Below are 17,016 nucleotides of genomic sequence, written 5' to 3' on the forward strand. Positions count from 1 at the left end.
TCGTGAATTCCACGAAGGGCGCTCCGAATCCGGAGGCTCACTCGGCCCAAAAGTGTCATTCACTGATGGTGCTCCGAATTCGAAGGCTTTTATCTTAGCCAATCGTGAATTCCACGAAGGGCGCTCCGAATCCGGAGGTTTACTCGGCCCAAACGTGTCTTGCACGGATGGGGCTCCGAATTCGGAGGCTTTTTTAACTTGGCCAATCGTGAATTCCACGAAGGGCGCTATGAATTCGGAGGCTCACTTGGCCCAAAAGTGTCATTCACTAATGGGGCTCCGAATTCGAAGGCTTTTTTAACTTGGCCAATCGTGAATTCCACGAAGGGCGCTCCAAATCCGTAGGCTTACTCGGCCCAAACATGTCTTGCACAGATGGGGCACCGAATTCAGAGGCTTTTTTAACTTGGCCAATCGTGAATTCCACGAAGGGCGCTCTGAATCCGGAGACTCACTCAGCCCATAAATGTCATTCACTGATGGGGTTCCGAATTCGGAGGCTTTCATCTTCAAACTAAAATTTCATATAGTGAAATTTGTAGCCTTGCATTATAAAAGTGAAAGTTTGTACACCGCAAACATTCAAAACAAGTTATCATACCCCATAAGTCGGGTGAATGATAAAATTTACGCAAATGCGTGGAATTCTAAGGACGCGGCAGACTTCTCCCGGACATGTCTTTGACCCAATATGCCCCTGTTCCCGCGATTAAATCGATCTGATAGGGGCCGTCCCAGTCAGGACCCAGTTTTCCATCAGTCGGATTCCTGGCAGCTGGGAGTACTTTCTTGAGGACTAATTCTCTTGGTGTATAACGACGTAGATGAACACGTTGATTATACAACTTAGCAAGCTATTACTGGTACCGTGCCATGGATGTAAGGGCACGGTCTCATCGTTCTTCAATCAGAGTCAAATCCAAGGCCAACATCTTGTCATTTCGGCCTATATCAAAAACTTTCAATTTCAAGGATAGGAGGTCAATCTCCAGGGGGATGATTATCTGGGTTCCGAAGCATAAAGCAAATGGCGTTTCCGCAGTGGATCGCCTCGGAGTAGTGCGATGAGCCCACAATACACTCGGCAATTCTTCGACCCATCTACCTTTAGCTTTCTCCAGCCTCTTCTTGATGCCGTCCAAGATGGCTTTGTTGGATGCTTCAGCTTAACCATTGCTCTGTGGATAAGCCGGGGTGGAGAAATAAGGCCGAATACCATACGTGCTGCATAATTCTCGGTAGACTCCACAATCAAACTAGGTGTCGTTGTCTGAAATGAGTGCTCTTGGAATGCTGAATCGTGTTATGATATTCTTCCATACAAAATGCCTAACATCAGTATCTCAAATGTGTGTTAATGGCTCTGCTTCAACCTATTTTGTGAAGTAATCTGTCGCGACTATCAAGAATCGTTTGTTCCTTGGGGCTCGTGGCAATTGCCCGATTATATCAAGCCCCTATTGAGCAAACGGCCAAGGGCTGGTGATTGAGCTCAACTCCTCAATAGGCAAATGGGTTAAAGGGGAAAACTTCTGGCACTGTTCACATTTCTTAATGTAACACTCAGCATCAGCTCTCATGGTCGGCCAGTAGTACCCCTGTGTTACAACTCGATGAGCCAAAAAATGCCCACTAGAATGGGCACCGCAACTACCTTCGTGTATTTCAGTCAAGAGTTCTTCGACTTATCCGGATGAACGCATTCTAGGTATGGACCAAAAAGGGATTTTTTGTAGATCTTTCCCTGCGGATCTAGGTAATATCGCAGGGCTTTGTTTCGCAGTTTGTGTGCTTCTTTCTTGTCCGTCGGGAGCTGTTCGGAAGAAAGAAATGCAATGATAGGATCCATCTAACTTGGACCTGATTCTATGATATTGATCTAACTTGACTCTGAGGGGGCAATGCTCGACTCAGGGATGAATTCTACTTCAATTGTTCGTTTAACCTTTGAGTTGATGGCTGAGGCTAGGCAAGCTAGGGCGTTGGCGTGTGTGTTCTGATACCGGGTTATTTGATTTAGTTCATGATGGTCGAATTTTGCCAACAAAAAATTTGCCATTTTCATGTAACTTGCCGTACGGTCATTTTTGGCTGCATATTCCCCTTTTAATTGGTTGATGACTAGTTTTGAGTCGCAGAAGATAAGTAGACGCCGAGCACCAAGGAGAAGTGCATTTCGTAAGCTGGTTAACAATGCTTTATATTCGGCCTCATTGTTCGATGCTTCGAAGCCCAGTTTGACAGCCTGCTCGATTATTGTCCCATCAGGAGCCATGATCACTACGCCTGCCCCACTGCCACGTTGGTTTTACAATCCGTCACAATACAACTGCCAAATGTCCCCAACATCAATTCTCCAGTTCAGCTTATGTTGAATTTGATCAGACTTGAAGTCGGCGAGGCCTCCAGTGAATTGGGCCACAAAGTCAGCGAGCACTTGCCCCTTGATTGAGGTCCTAGGCAGAAATTGAATATCGTACTAACCGACTTTGAGATTCCACTTTGAAACGTGCCCTGATGCTTCTGCACTACAAAGTACTGACCGGATGGGGTAGTCCGTTAGTACCCCAATGGTATGCCCCTGAAAGTAATGCATCAGTTTTCTTGCTGTCATGACGAGAGCAAGGACAAGTTTTTCCAACGGAACGTAACATGTTTCGACATCAACCATTGCTTTGCTTACATAATAAACTGGTTACTGCTCCCCAAGTTCTTCCTTTAATAGTACGATGCTGACGGCCTGGTTGGAAACTGCCAGATATAAAATGAGCGAATCACCTGCCGAAGGTGTTGTCAAGAGTGGAACTGATCAGAGGTAAGTCTTCAAATCGTTCAAAGAGGCTTCGCACTCAGGGGTCCATTCAAAAGCTTTTTCCTGCCGAAGGGTATGAAAGAATTGTCGACAGCGATCTGTGGAACGACTGATGAACTTGTTGAGTGCAGCAGCCATCCCCATCAGCTTTTGAACCTCTTTGACCGACCGAGGAGAGCCAAGTTCTAGAATTGCTGTGATTTGCCTCAGGTTGGCTTCGATTCCGCGGTGGTTAATAATGTAGCCAAGGAATTTTCCGGATCCGATCCCAAATGCACATTTGGAAGCGTTTAGCTTCATTTTGTAGTTACGTAGAATGCCGAATGTCTCTTCCAGATCGGCTAGATGAGTTTGCTCTTCTTTGGACTTGACCACCATATCGTCGATGTACACTTCCATAGTACGACCTAGTTGCTCCTTGAACATGACAGTGACTAGTCTTTGGTAAGTTGCCCCCACATTTTTCAGCCCGAAAGGCATAACCTTATAGCAATAGGTTCCTCTTGAGGTGAGGAATGCAGTTTTGTCTTGGTCCTCCGGATGCATAGCAATTTGATGGTAGCCTCTGTAGGCATCCAATAAGCTCATACGTTGATGATGTGCCGTGGCATCTACGAGTTGGTCTATTTTGAGGAGGGGAAAGCAATCCTTGGGACAAGTTTTGTTTAAGTCCGTGAAATCCATACAAACACTCCAAGTCCCATTTTTCTTCTTTATAACCACAGTATTCGACAGCCATGTAGGATAGGTCACTTCCCGGATTGCCCCAGCATCAAGCAACTGGTCAACTTCTTCAACAACAGCAACAGTGTGTTCTGCGGCTGACTGCCGGCTTTTCTAAATAATTGGCTTACATTTGGGATCAACGTTTAAACGGTGCTGAGAAACATATGGATCCACTCCTGGCATCTCATATGGTGACCACGCAAATACATCAAGGTTGCTGAGTAAGAAGGAAATTAGCTGCTGTCTGTCGACTTTATTCAGGGAAGCACCGACCATGAAGAACCTGCCAGGATTCTCGTCAATTTTAACTCGATCCAAGGCTTCGGTTTCCTTTTCACATGGGAGCCGCCCAACATCGTCGAGGCTCTCTCGATCCGGCACCTCAATTGAATTCACTTCCAGCTCTCTTGGTGTCTTTGCGGCAAGAAGATAACATGCATGTGCCGATTTCTGGGAACCACAAATTTTTTCAATGCCACGTTCAGTTGGGAAGTGAAGTAGTTGATGATAGGTGCTTGGCACGGCCTACATGGTATGCAGCCAAGTTCGTCCCATGATGAGATTATACGGCGAAGAAAGCTTGACAACCAAAAATTCCACATCCACTAATCGGGAGCCCGTTCGAACTGGTAGCGTAATTTTGCCCAACGGACATTCCGTGTTAGCGTTGAAGCCGAATAACGGATAATGAGCTGGAGATAGGTCCGACTCAGTGAAACCGAGTTTGATGAAGGTCTTGTAGTACATAATTTCCGAAGTACTCCCCTGGCCAATGAGAACACGTTCAACGGTGAATTGGTTTATGCATAGTTCGATGACCAAGGGATCAATGTAGGGGAGCGTTACACCGACCAAATCAAAATCATCGAAAGTAATACTCTCAGCTTCATGGGGCCGTTTCACCGGTGTGATTTGCTTTTAAGGGTTAGGATGCGACTGAATTGTATGTATCGCGGATGCCGTCAGCAAGCTGTATATCATATGGATTACGCCGAGTGGAGGTGAATCTTGCCGTAGAGCAACTGTTTTGGTTGAGTTGTTCTTTCGGACGTGTTGCTTAAGCCGACCGTCTTGTACCAACTCCTCAAGGTGATCCTTCAACGCATAACAACTGTTGGTATCATGACCGTGGTCTTTGTGATATTCGCATCGTCTATCCCGTCTCCTCGTGTCGGGAGGTCCCACCATTTTGGGTGGCCATTTGAAGAACGGTAGGTGTTGAACTTTAGACATAACCGTGCTGATCAGCTCTGACAACCCCGTATATTTCTTGTTCGTGCGCCTTGTGCTCCTGCTATCCACTTGAAGTTGTTCATTAGCTCAGTGGGAACATTGGCCATTTGATCGGCGCGAATCTCGTCTTTTGTCTCATTTAGCCCAATTCAGTGGTTCAAGGCTCCGTGATGGTATAGAATTTATCGGCTGAACGATTTCAGATGGTGCCATCTTGTTGGCCTTGTGCCCAGTTTTGACCCGCAAGGCGTCATCTTCCACTTTGCAGTATTCCTCGACTTTCATCATTAACGACCAGACTGTTTTGGGGGGCCTTCTAGTCAAGGAGCTGCGGAGGGCACTATCAGGATGCAACCCCATTTTAAAGGCAGTGATGGCCATGGAGTCATTGCAGGCATCATCTACGAGATTAAAGCATTCCCAATAGCACGCCGAATATGCACGTAAGGTTTCCCCTAGTTGGATTTGCATTACCCAGAAAGAATCGGCTTGCTTTGGCTGGACCTCATTGGTGATGAACCTTGTCTTGAAGGATTTTTGGAGTTGCTGGAAGCTCTTAATCGATGCCGATTCCAATTTATAATACTATCTGATGGCCAATGGTCCCAAACTGCTCGAAAATATTCGGCACATGAGGGCCTCGTCGTCTGCATGCAGCGTCATGGCTTGCTTATAATGACGAATGTGATCAGTGGGATTCGATTTTCCATCGTATAGGGTGAACGATGGAGCTTTGAACTTTTTGGGTAGTACTGCCCTTGCGATCCGTCGCACAAAGGGGTCATGTTGGTCCTCTTCGTCTGAATCATTTCTTCTTCGCTTAATCCGTGCACGCGGACTCCCTTCGGAAGAACTGGAGGCTTCGACTCGTTCCTTCTTTTTGGATTCTGGGGATGATGAGTCAAAATCACTGCTACTATCTTGTCTCCAAATTCGAGGTCGTCGACCATCCTTTCGCAGAGGTCATCTCGGATCTTGGCGTGCGGCATGTTGGGACTTTGCCACCTCCAAGGCCAAATCCTGTCAGAGGCGCTGGTTCTTAGGCATCATGTTTTCCAACCTCTGTTCATTTTGCTTCGCCTGATCCATAATCGCTTGCATTGTCTCAAGTGCTGATGTCGCGGGTGAGGTCTGGGCAACTGAGTCGAAGTTTAAGGCCCTTCGTGCAGCAATGTTCTCTAGCCCAAGCATGTTGCTTGGAGTGGTATCAACTCGTGGCATAAGGTCGTCAGCGACTACCAGAGGATCTTCTGTCACGCCCGCCATGGATGTGCTGGAGTATTCCCATAGACGGCGCCAATTGTGGAGAAGTGGTTCGGAAATACTCTTTGGATCTTGTAGGACGCTCGTGATCCTCAGCTAATCACTTGAAAAGGAATGAACACTCCGGTCGAAGATGCCAGAATTAGCACTCTGACGGATAAGTCAGTGTATATTCTCTTGGTTGCTTATATCTCAAGTTAAACTTTTTCTCACATACCTTTCTTTGGTTGATGCTCCTTTATTTATATTTTTCCCTTTGGGCTTAAGGTCGAGCCCACCCTTAATCCATTACACGTTCATTTATTCGACTTTTGTTCGGCTGGTTGGAATGCTGATTAGTCTATTCGACTCTGCGATTGTCTAGGACCAATGCCAAATAAAAATTCCGTCATTAACTGTCCTCATACCGTTATTCGGCATTATTGCCCCCACAATATTCGGCTCCCACAGTATCTTTTCCCCGAGGAGGATTACCCTTACCCAATCTGACCAACTTTTGGATCTATGGTTGCTACAGTATCTTTTCCCCGAGGAGGATTACCCTTACCCAATCTGACCAACTTTTGGATCTATGGTTGCTACAAACTCAAGTCGCTGTGAGAAGGAATGCATACCCTTCTCCCATCTATTAAATCACTAGACTTATATAATTGTCCAGAAATTGAGTCTTTTCCAGAAGGTGGGCTGCCCTCCAACTTGAGTTCACTTGAAATCTGGAATTGTAGCAAACTTACGGCTCATCGAAGAGAGTGGAATTTGCAAAGACTTCCCTCTCTTAGACACTTCACATTAACCGGTGAATATGACGGCTTGTCCTTTCCGGAAGATGGGATGGAGTTCTTTCCAGAAGATAGGGTGGAGTCCTTTCCGGAAGAGGGGTTGCTGCCCTCGACTCTCATAACGCTCCACATTGGATATCTATCAAATCTCAAGTCGTTGAACAAGAACGGCCTTCAACTCCTTGGTTCTCTCAAAAAATTGAAGATTAAAAAATGTCCTCAACTCCAATTCTTGCCAGAAGAAGGGCTTCCGTTGCCTCGAGGAGGAGGGACATGACTGGCATAAGATTGCTTGTGTCCCTTTTGTATTTATAGATTCTGAAGTGATCTTTGAGCAAGTCACTCTCCGTAAAGCACAGTTTTCTAATTTTCATACACAGTATGCAGAGTAGCCAACCATGACCTAATCTTTTGATTCAGGTAATTTCCTCGACATAAACTCTAATAGAATATTTCCAAAAGCATTACACAGGCTATTGTTCGCGTTCCACTCTTCTCCAGCCTGTTTTAATTTTTCAAGTACTTTTTTTTGCTTAATAGGAGACCAATTATTAGAACTCTTAGTGTGTGTCTAACATGATTGCTTCCTTAATTGTCAATTAGGTACATACTTCCCCATTCATTTCATAACAAGATTCCTTCCATAAATTCCGACCGGGTACGTACTTCCACATTCATTTCATAAGCCATTATTTCCATTTTCATTTTGATTTTTTGCTTTTGTCAGCATATATCATGCTGGTTATAGATATTAAAAGCATTGTTGCAAATGAAATGGGAAAATTAATAATAAGGAAAACTTGTGATTATCTAAAACATTTTTTATTTTGGTAAGGAACTTAAGCATATTCATTTTAATAGTTATATTTGCTATTTGTGTATTAAGTTAGTACTTCTAATGGCTAATGGTTTGCAGAATTCTTTTGAGAACCTAAATATAAAAATAAAATAAATAATTATATAATAATAATTTTACAAGTCTCAAATATTTTGATGGTGATTATTAAAGTGTAAATTAAATATTATTGGAGGGTATTTTAATTAATTGTAAATTATAAATAAAATTATTATGAAAGTCCACAATAATAATAAAGTGATAAACGTGAAATATAAAGGGTTACTTACGTATTGGTCCTGATAAGTAGACTTATTGTCTAATAGGTTCTATGGAAAAAATTTGTCATAAAAAAAGTCACTAATTGTAAGTTTTAGCGATAATTTATAAAAATTATGACAAAAAAAAATCACTAATTATCAATTTTTAGCGACATATATAAAAGATTGTCACAAAAAAATTATTTTTAGCGATAATTTTACCAAAACTTATTTTCAATAGGACTTTATAGGAATTAAGTCCAACTATTGAGACTTATTAGTAGTTTACCGAAATATAAATTGATTAGGAGGATGTGTTATTTAGGGTTTTGTATTATACTATTGCAATCGAAATTGGTCCCTAAGTGGTGAGAGGTGCAACCTTGTGAGGATAATAGCAGAAAAGTGTTGAGAGAGAGAGAGAGAGAGAGAGATTTTTAGTAAATTGGTGGGTCAACAATTCCAAGGTATTGTCATATTTTATTATATTTATATATTGTGATGTTCCATGCCTGTAATCTGCTTGTTGTTGGGAAGGAATAGGAGAAACAGGTGTCTTGTTTGGGTGTCAAGTTAGTGATTGGTGATGAAAAATAATGGGTGTAGTTTATATTTCTAAATTCTGCATAAAATTACGTACTTTAAAAATCAAGGAATTATACCAAATGGATGAATTTTGAACTGAAATTTTTATTGTAGCTTTATTACATATTGAATTTCATTCTAAACTTTTTCTCATAATTTTTGGGAGTCAAAATCCATATAAACTAATGTGTTCAAATTTGTCCGAAAAACTAGTACAAAACAGTAACTTCAAAAGTGCCTTCTCTTTGGGTATAAATCGAAAAATTATCAAATTAGTGTTATTAGAACCGGTTATAAGTCTAGTTTCTTACGTTTTTGGCCTTACATTGATTACTCGTATACACTACAAGAAAATTGGCCTATAACAACGTTTTTGTTATGTCGTTTTTTCAAAAACGTTGTTTCAAATGTTTTCAAAATATTTTGTAAGCAATTCATTTTAAAAAAACACGCATGCTTGGTCTACTAACATATTTCCCCTTTTAACGCCCACGCGTTTTTCATTTGGGGGATTTGGTGATAGACCCCTCACTGTCTAATTTGTCTTTCAAAAGGACAAGAATTATATATGTACTTTTAATCCCCCTAATATTTTAGAACTTGTCTTTCTACTATATTACCCTCATATCTATCAGCGCTCCTATTAAGCCATCCTCACAGTGCATTTCAAAGTAAAATTTTATTTCGAATCATAGTAAATTTTACTCTGATTCAAAGTAAAATTTTATATCGTTAAGTAAATCAACATGTTTTTAACCAGAGTAAAATTTTACTATGAATCAGAGTAAAGTTTATTATGATTCAAACTATAATTTATATCGTTAAGTAAATCAACATGTTTTTAACCAGAATAAAATTTCAAAGTAAAATTTACTCTGAATCAGAGTAAAATTTACTATGATTTAAAGTAAAATTTTATATTATTAAGCAAATCAACATGTTTTCAACCAAAATAAAATTTTACTGTCACAAAAAATAAAATACATACTAAATGAATGAACTAGAATCAAATTTTACTCTACATCAACATTTATCTGTTGAAATTATACAAATCATAATCTGAGTTTCCTCTCTTTGTTTCTCTTTCCAACAACATTTATATGTTCCAATCAACAACAACAAATAAAAAAAATTAGATTAACAGCCAGATTAAAAAAAAAAAAATCTTCTACAAAATCATCCATGTTTGTAACCTCAACATCATCTTTCTTTCTTTCTATGTGTGTTATGTGTTTCTATCAAGAAAGAGAAGATGCTACCTACCAAGAGAGAGACTTACGACTATGCAAGGTATTTAGTTCTCTTCATCGACTCCGGAAACCACACCAACAGCTTGAGTCGCTGTAATGGCATCCATGACATGCAACTCGAGTTCTTCAAGATCTCAAGCCGTTCAAACTCCATCACCGCCCCCTGGAGTACCGCGACGGTGAAGCAATAGATCAATATTCGGATCGAACGTTGGAAACTCAAATCGATATTCTCATGCTTCGATCGGAGCTGGTGGTGGATCTGGATCTGTAGTGGCAGCAGTTTTCATCGACTACGAAGTACATGCCATGGAATGTGGGAGGTGGAGGCAACAGGGAAGATTGAAAGATTGAGATGGTGATTAAGAAAGATTTAGTTGAGGGTATAATAGTCAAATAAAACATTTAAATAATAAATTTTGTCATTTATACAAAATTTTATAATTATGAGGGGGTTTTAAAAATATAATTTTTTTCTTCATCCTTTTAATAATAAAAGGAAGATAATAACGGTTTATAGCCAAATTTCCCATTTCATTTTTCCTTTTTTCTCAGTCCCAAGATAGATCTAGGGTTTTCTGTATGTTCATCACTCCTCTTTCTTATGGTGAAAGTTCACTAGATCGAGCATCGTAAGCTCCGATTCACAATCGTAATCTCTATCTGGTTCTCTCCATCTTGGCTCAAAGCTCTCGATCAGTCTGATTTGAAGATTAATTTTGTGAGTCTCATTCTTTGATTTTTTGATTTTGTTTATATACGAACTCAGATCTGTATCTACGATCTCAGATCTGTTTGATATATATATATACTAATTTATGTTAAAGAGAACACAGATCAATCGATTGATTGATTTTTAGTCTATTGATCGCAATCGAAGACTCTCTCTCTGGATTTGATCGATCGATTGCTTTCGTTTAGATCTGTAAGTTTTAGTCCCTATGAGCATATTAACATCCTCAAACCGACTCTATTTTTGACTCGTTCGTGATGATCTTTGCGTTTGTGATTCGTATGCAATTCTAGGGTTAGTCTATTGAGGCTAATCTCTATTGTGTTTATGTACGGAGTCACATAACCACCGTCACAACCATACTATGTCAATCTTTGCAGCAACAATGTCTCTCTTTCTTACAATGGCTTTTGTGCACTGTAAACACCTGATTTCCACTCTGGTGAGTCTTCTTGAATTCCCTCATTCCTTACCTTGCTTATCATCTATCTGGCCCTGTAGTTTGTACATTTGGTTTTTCTACTACTTTCCATAAATTGGTTTCTACTATTTCTTATGTTCAATTATTCTTTTGCAAACATGGATTGATGCAAACCCTTTTTTCTTTCTCAACTTTTCATGTATTGCTTCAACGTTCTTGTAGGAATTTTAGACACACATAATCTAATTACAAAAGATTGTGTCCAATTTTGTGATTGAATTTTGTGCATTTAAAAATTTTCAAGTTATTGCTTCTATTCAAGGATTAATGCAGCAAACACTCTCTTTCAAACTAGTTTGGCAATGATTTAAAACTACTTCAACAAAAAAATTTTACCTCTTTAACCATAAATTATTATATGGATGTTGCCATGTGCTCATCCAATGATGTATTATCATTTCTCAACCATTTCTTTCATTTTTAGCCCTGTCATTGGTTGGGCATACTATCAATGTTTGAATCTTTTTTAAGGTTGAATCTATCTCAATGCTCCATTTCTTTTGCCCAGGGAGGTATTCAGCAGGGGAATCCAGATACAACATGTTCCATACCATTGTAAAAAATGCTACCAAAGTAAGCAAATTGTTCACACACCAAGAATTAGTTTATTTTTGTAGCAACTCAAAATGGAGATACCAATATCTTTTCTTGAAATTGTGAAGTATTTGACTATGATAAAAAATAAATAAAATAAAATTGGAAAACATGATAATCACCAACTTGTTGGAGTCATTCATTAAGCTCAAGATTGTTTATAATTATTGTATGCATGCTTAACCTGTTTTTTTGCAGGCATATATTGACATTGCACGAAAATATGGTCTTCACCCTGTATCTCTAGCAATTGGTATGATAACGATCTCCCCCCCGGTGCACTCATGGTTGCTTGCCTCCCTATATTTTGATCAATTTTTAGAGGTTTTACAATGGTCTCTGCGTAATACTTCGTGGGTTAGAAATTTGAAAGTCACTTGATCATACTAAAAGCCAGCTAAAAAAGTCACTTTTTTTTTTTGGATTTGTGTAAAAAAAATTTGGTTTTCAGGTCTAATCTAAAAAGAACCAAAAAAGTTTAAAAGAAAAAAATTCGAAAACAATAATTAGATTTTTTTTCAAAAATTAAAAAAAAAAAAAACTCTTCACTTTTAGTTCTACTAGACTAGATAGCTCAATAAAATCGTCATGTATGCATTTTTTAATGTGTATCAATTTTTCATATCCCTTGTTTATAGTGTGGTATGTTCTTGGTGTAGCTTATTGATGAAATAAATACATTGCCCTATGTATTTGACTCATCAACTATTAACTCTTGGTTCCTTTGGGCAGCCTTTGTTCTGAAACACCCTCTTGTTGCCAGTGCTATTTTTGGAGCAACAAAGTTGTGGCAGCTGCAACAAGTCCTGGATGCATGCAAGATGGAGCTTAATCCTGAAATCATTGCAAATATTGACAAGGTTCATATAACATACCCAAATCCTTGCCCCTAATCCACCTTGATATATTTTATTACTTTCTCATTCAGGAATTTTGCTAATTTGTTTGTCATTTGATCTGTGCATAGACAAATGAATTATTGTTGTAATGATTGTTGTAGTACACAATTGATTTGATTTGATTTTCTCAGAGTAAAAAAGATCCTGAAATTGGGAATATTATGATAACGTTTTCTTTTCCAAATTCCCTATCCTCCAATATGAGAACTTTGTAAGTCCTTAAAAGTATTTATTTTTCTAATCAAAATATAGATGTATAATGATATGCACCATATTGTTAGATGTTTTGAGTTTGGAAATCGATCAAAAAAAAAAATTCAAAATTTTGAATTTATAAAATACATAAATAGTTATTGGTTTCATTAATCAATATGGTAACTATTAAGCAGCTTGCTTGGAATGACCACTATAGTTATTTTCCCTGGGTGGTGCTCTGTTCCCCCATATGTATCCATATTCGATTCAAGGATGGTTTCATCTTCGAATAACTCATCTTCGTCTGTAGATAGGTTGTGGGTGTAAACAACTGTCCTCGTCAGCCATAGTTCACATGAGCATCCTTTAAAGACCGTCTCGAGACCACCTTCCCCATTTTCGAACTAGGCAACCTCGTAAATCTTGAATGTCATCCTCTACAGTAGTCTGAAAGTTATTTTTGGTGCTTTGAATAGAGTAGTTCTTATCCGGGTTTGCTTGTTTTTACCTTTATCATGTTTGGTATCGTTTTTCTTGGTGTTTTTTTTTTTTTTTTTTGAAAATTATTTTTAAATAATGTCCAGCTTAGTTACGACTTGGAATATGGAGAATTGTAAGCCAGGGGGTCCCATACGAATATAAACTTTTTTGTTTGTCTTAGTTAGCATTTGTCGCTAGTTCATGGAGGCTAATGTTGACTGAGCATTCTCTGCAGTTTTCTCGATGGTCCCACCAGCATATATGGTGTCAAATGTTGATTGAGGCTCTCTGTGTGATTCTTGGAAGTTTCTGTTGAACAACATATAAAGGTGAGATAAAAGTAAATGAAATATAAGTTAATATAAATGATAAATAAGTGTGAATATTACACAAAAATGTTTGTTGGTCCATCACATTAATCAACATTGACTTCATCTTTCTAAATAGTTGTGGTTTTGTACAGCATAGGCTCTGTGAGTGTTTGATTTTTACAAAGAATGTTACATAAATTTTCAAGTTATGTTGATATATATTACTGTTATTAACTAGTGAAGTAAGTTGTTATCTTAATTGATGTGTAGTGAAATTTGCAGATACCAAAAGAGTACTAAACTCCCAATCAGGAAGCTTCTATTCAAGAGGCTTGTCCGTGAAATTGCTTAGGACTTCAAGGTAGTTGATTATATTAAATATGCAAAAACCACTTGCAGAAGTTGTTGATGGTGGAGGTGTAGTAAAAGCAGCAGTTGCTGCTGGACACAAGAAGCACTACGATCCTCCAAAACCAGAGACGGTAATTGTCGTAAGCTCTAATGAAGAATTGGAGTTCGAGGAGAAAAAGCCTGTCACCGTCATTGCAAGAAAGTTGCGACTTGGGTCTTCTAGGAATTAGGTCAAAACTATGACTTCAATCCTCACTACTCAAAGCAAGGTTGTTAGTGTGGACTTCTCTCAATTTCAATTTCAATTTCATCATCAATTTTTTCCCCTCTGTACATACTTTTTCTATTTGTATATGTATATTATTCCTTGTTACTTAATTTGATCTACCTCAGACATTATGTGGACCCACCACGAAACCGAAGGATCCAATAGCAACATTGATGCAGTAGATGTTGATAATGAATTGGCAGTTGTGGAGTATGTTGAGGACATCTACAAGGTCTACAAGTTTACAGAGGTACTATTTTGGCCTTCATTTTTTCTATCTTTTTACCTTCTCTGTCTATCGACATGTTTTGCTCATTAATGGGAATTTATTATGGTAGGGTGAGAGTCAAGTTCACGATTACATGGATTCATAGCCTAAAATCAATTCAAAGATGAGATCAATTCTCATAGACTGGTTGACAGAGGTTCACAGGAAGTTTGAACTAATGCCTGAGACCCTTTACCTCACAATTAACATAGTATCAGTACCTTTCAATGAATGATGTCCCAAAAAGGGAGCTTCAATTGGTCGGCATTAGTTCAATGCTAATTGCTTGCAAGTATGAAGAAATTTGGGCACCAGAGGTAATTAGTGTTTTGTTTTCATCATTTAGAACCATGTCTGGTCTAAAAATTGTTTGGTTTCACTGAAATTTGGGCACCAGATTTGATTATATTAAATATGGAACAAGCAAGGACTATACATGTTCTTATTATAATGGTGATTTATGTATTAACTTTCATCTCTTCATGCTTTTGATAGTATTTATTGCTTTGTTCTAGAATTTCTTCAAAAGGATTATAATTTCCAACTATTATTTATTTATCTGTAGGTCAAAAGGATAATTTTGCCGAGGGAAAGATCTGATTCAAGATGTAAGAGGAATTTGTAACTTTTTTTTTTCTTCTTTTAATAGGCCCAAAATTGCAATCTTCTAAGAATTTTTTTATTTTTAGTAAGAGCATTAAAATATCCAAGTGTGTTGATTGGTGAATCTAGAACCCTTTTCTTTTCTTTTCTTTTTCTTTTTCTTTTTCTTTTTTTTTTTCAAAGATCGAGGTGAAGTTTAGAACTTAAATATGCTTCTATGAACATTTATTTATTTATTTATTTCTATCAAATATCAAATTTGATGGTTTTATTTCACCATCTTCTACTTTTGTTTTTACTTTTTGCTATGTCGTGCTTTATGGTTTTATGTAAATTGGAATGTGAATAAATATCCAGCTAGCTCAACAAAATATTTTATATTTTAATTAAATTATGAAATAAAGAAAAAAGATGGCATTTTTGTTCAAAACGTCACCGTATCCTGTGACGTCATTAGTTATTATTTTAATGGATTGCATATTATACAGACGCTTATGAAAATGCCACTACAAGTATCAGCAATGTTTATAAAGCACCTTATACACATGGCGATGGCCACACCAGCGACGTAAAGTAAAAATGCCGCTATATCCTTTTGACAAAGCGAATAAACTAGCAATTATAAATGAAATTGGATTTACCGATTTGGGAAAAAACGTAGGGCAATGAGTTCACCACTAGTTACATAAATAAGGTTTCAATTTGATATCAATTATGCTATGGTTCGAACTAAATAATACTTCGCAACTACAAGTTCGAAGCATTTATCAAGAAAATTATCGCATTCAATGTATAGGCACGAACCGTCTCAAATAGTATGAGTCATTCGCTCTAAACTAGGGTAGCAAAACGACTCCTCCCTCATAGTGTGGCTCGTCTCATACCTTGAATATGAAATAAATGAAAACGATTGTATGGAAAGCTTTCAACAATCACAAAAAGCCAAATACTTGAAGAAATAGTGGAAAATATATATTTGAAACTTTTAAAACACCATACAATTGTTCAAACATTTACATAATAAAAAATGAAAAAGAAAACCTAATTACATAGCTAGGGTTTCATCAAAACCCTATAAAAGAAGAGCCTAGCCACTCATGGAGGAGTGGGAAGAGGTTGAAGAGATAAAACCCTCTATGGGAATTTGCTTTGAAGATTGAGAATCACCTTTTGCCAAACCCTATCCTCCTCTTTCTCCTTCAATTTTTCAGAACCCTAATCTAGCCTTTTTTTCTATCTTTTCATACCTCTACAATTTTTCCTCACATTCAAAACATCATGCACGCTTCCTGAGGTATGGCTGCATGTGCGAGAATTTTCACTGCACATGCGGCGAGGGTTCCGCACATGTAGGAATGGGCCTCTGCACATGCAATTTCTTTAGGGCCTATTTGGCTGTGATGGATGGGCCACACATGCGGGAATAGGCCTCCACATGTGTGTGGAGCATTTTTCTCTACAATTTCTGTATTTTTGCTTATTTTATGCTCCTATTGTGTCCAACCTGATTGACATTAAACATGCATAAAATATATAATTTGACAGGCCAGTAGGGTTAAGAGATCCTAATTATCAACCTCAGTGATGTACAATTTGGCCTGAATCTGCCACTTATAACAGTGTTTTTTAAACGCTGGTAAAGGCAATTTTTCCTGTAGTGTTAAGAGAACCATCAATTTCTTTAAAGTGCTGTAAAAAGTGACCTGTTGAGACATAATTAATTTTAAATAATTATTTTGACAAGCAAATTGAGTAAAATAAATTGGGTTTGAAACTTAGAATGTATTTGAGTATCTAAAGGGTTTTGGAATTTTTCGAACAACATGGAGTGGGTTTTTAAATTTCAAAGTTAGTGAATAGATTGGAAAAACTTGTTTAAAATTTTATTTTATCTCAAAGTGGCATTTAATTAAGTTTCAATTTGAACACATATCTTGGGTAATTTAAGACCTTGAAGAACATGAATGTAGGTATTATTTAAGAGTAATGGTAACTTGGGTTTATGGACTCGCCCTTTTACGCGCCCCGCCTTTCGGAAAGGTTTGAAAAGAAGGCGTCATAGTTCGGACTCCCGCGGTTCTGAATCTAGT

At 38.2% G+C, this 17,016-nt stretch overlaps 1 protein-coding gene across 7 annotated transcripts; it reads left to right on the top strand.

Annotated features, from left to right (window-relative positions):
* The first annotated feature begins 6,551 nt into the window (after window positions 1-6,551).
* On the top strand, window positions 6,552-15,201 carry LOC114279211 (uncharacterized). Of its 7 annotated transcripts, none has more exons than XM_082915704.1 (10): window positions 6,552-7,233; window positions 7,417-7,471; window positions 11,466-11,530; window positions 11,750-11,804; window positions 12,284-12,411; window positions 13,361-13,454; window positions 13,707-14,056; window positions 14,181-14,305; window positions 14,394-14,640; window positions 14,889-15,201. In XM_082915704.1, exons 3-6 carry the CDS (start codon window positions 11,498-11,500, stop codon window positions 13,439-13,441), a joined length of 297 nt encoding a protein of 98 aa, XP_082771830.1. In that variant the 5' UTR covers window positions 6,552-7,233; window positions 7,417-7,471; window positions 11,466-11,497; the 3' UTR covers window positions 13,442-13,454; window positions 13,707-14,056; window positions 14,181-14,305; window positions 14,394-14,640; window positions 14,889-15,201. The 7 variants fall into 7 exon arrangements, 6 of the variants coding, with proteins under 6 accessions (XP_082771830.1, XP_082771829.1, XP_028077227.2 ...); XM_082915703.1 differs by having other exon boundaries at window positions 13,719-14,056; XR_014361666.1 differs by lacking the exon at window positions 11,750-11,804 and having other exon boundaries at window positions 13,719-14,056.
* The last annotated feature ends 1,815 nt before the right edge of the window (window positions 15,202-17,016 follow it).

The sequence above is a fragment of the Camellia sinensis genome, chromosome 2 (assembly GCF_055761805.1).
Source record: "Camellia sinensis isolate YWXY chromosome 2, ASM5576180v1, whole genome shotgun sequence".
Classification (NCBI taxonomy): Eukaryota; Viridiplantae; Streptophyta; class Magnoliopsida; order Ericales; family Theaceae; genus Camellia; species Camellia sinensis.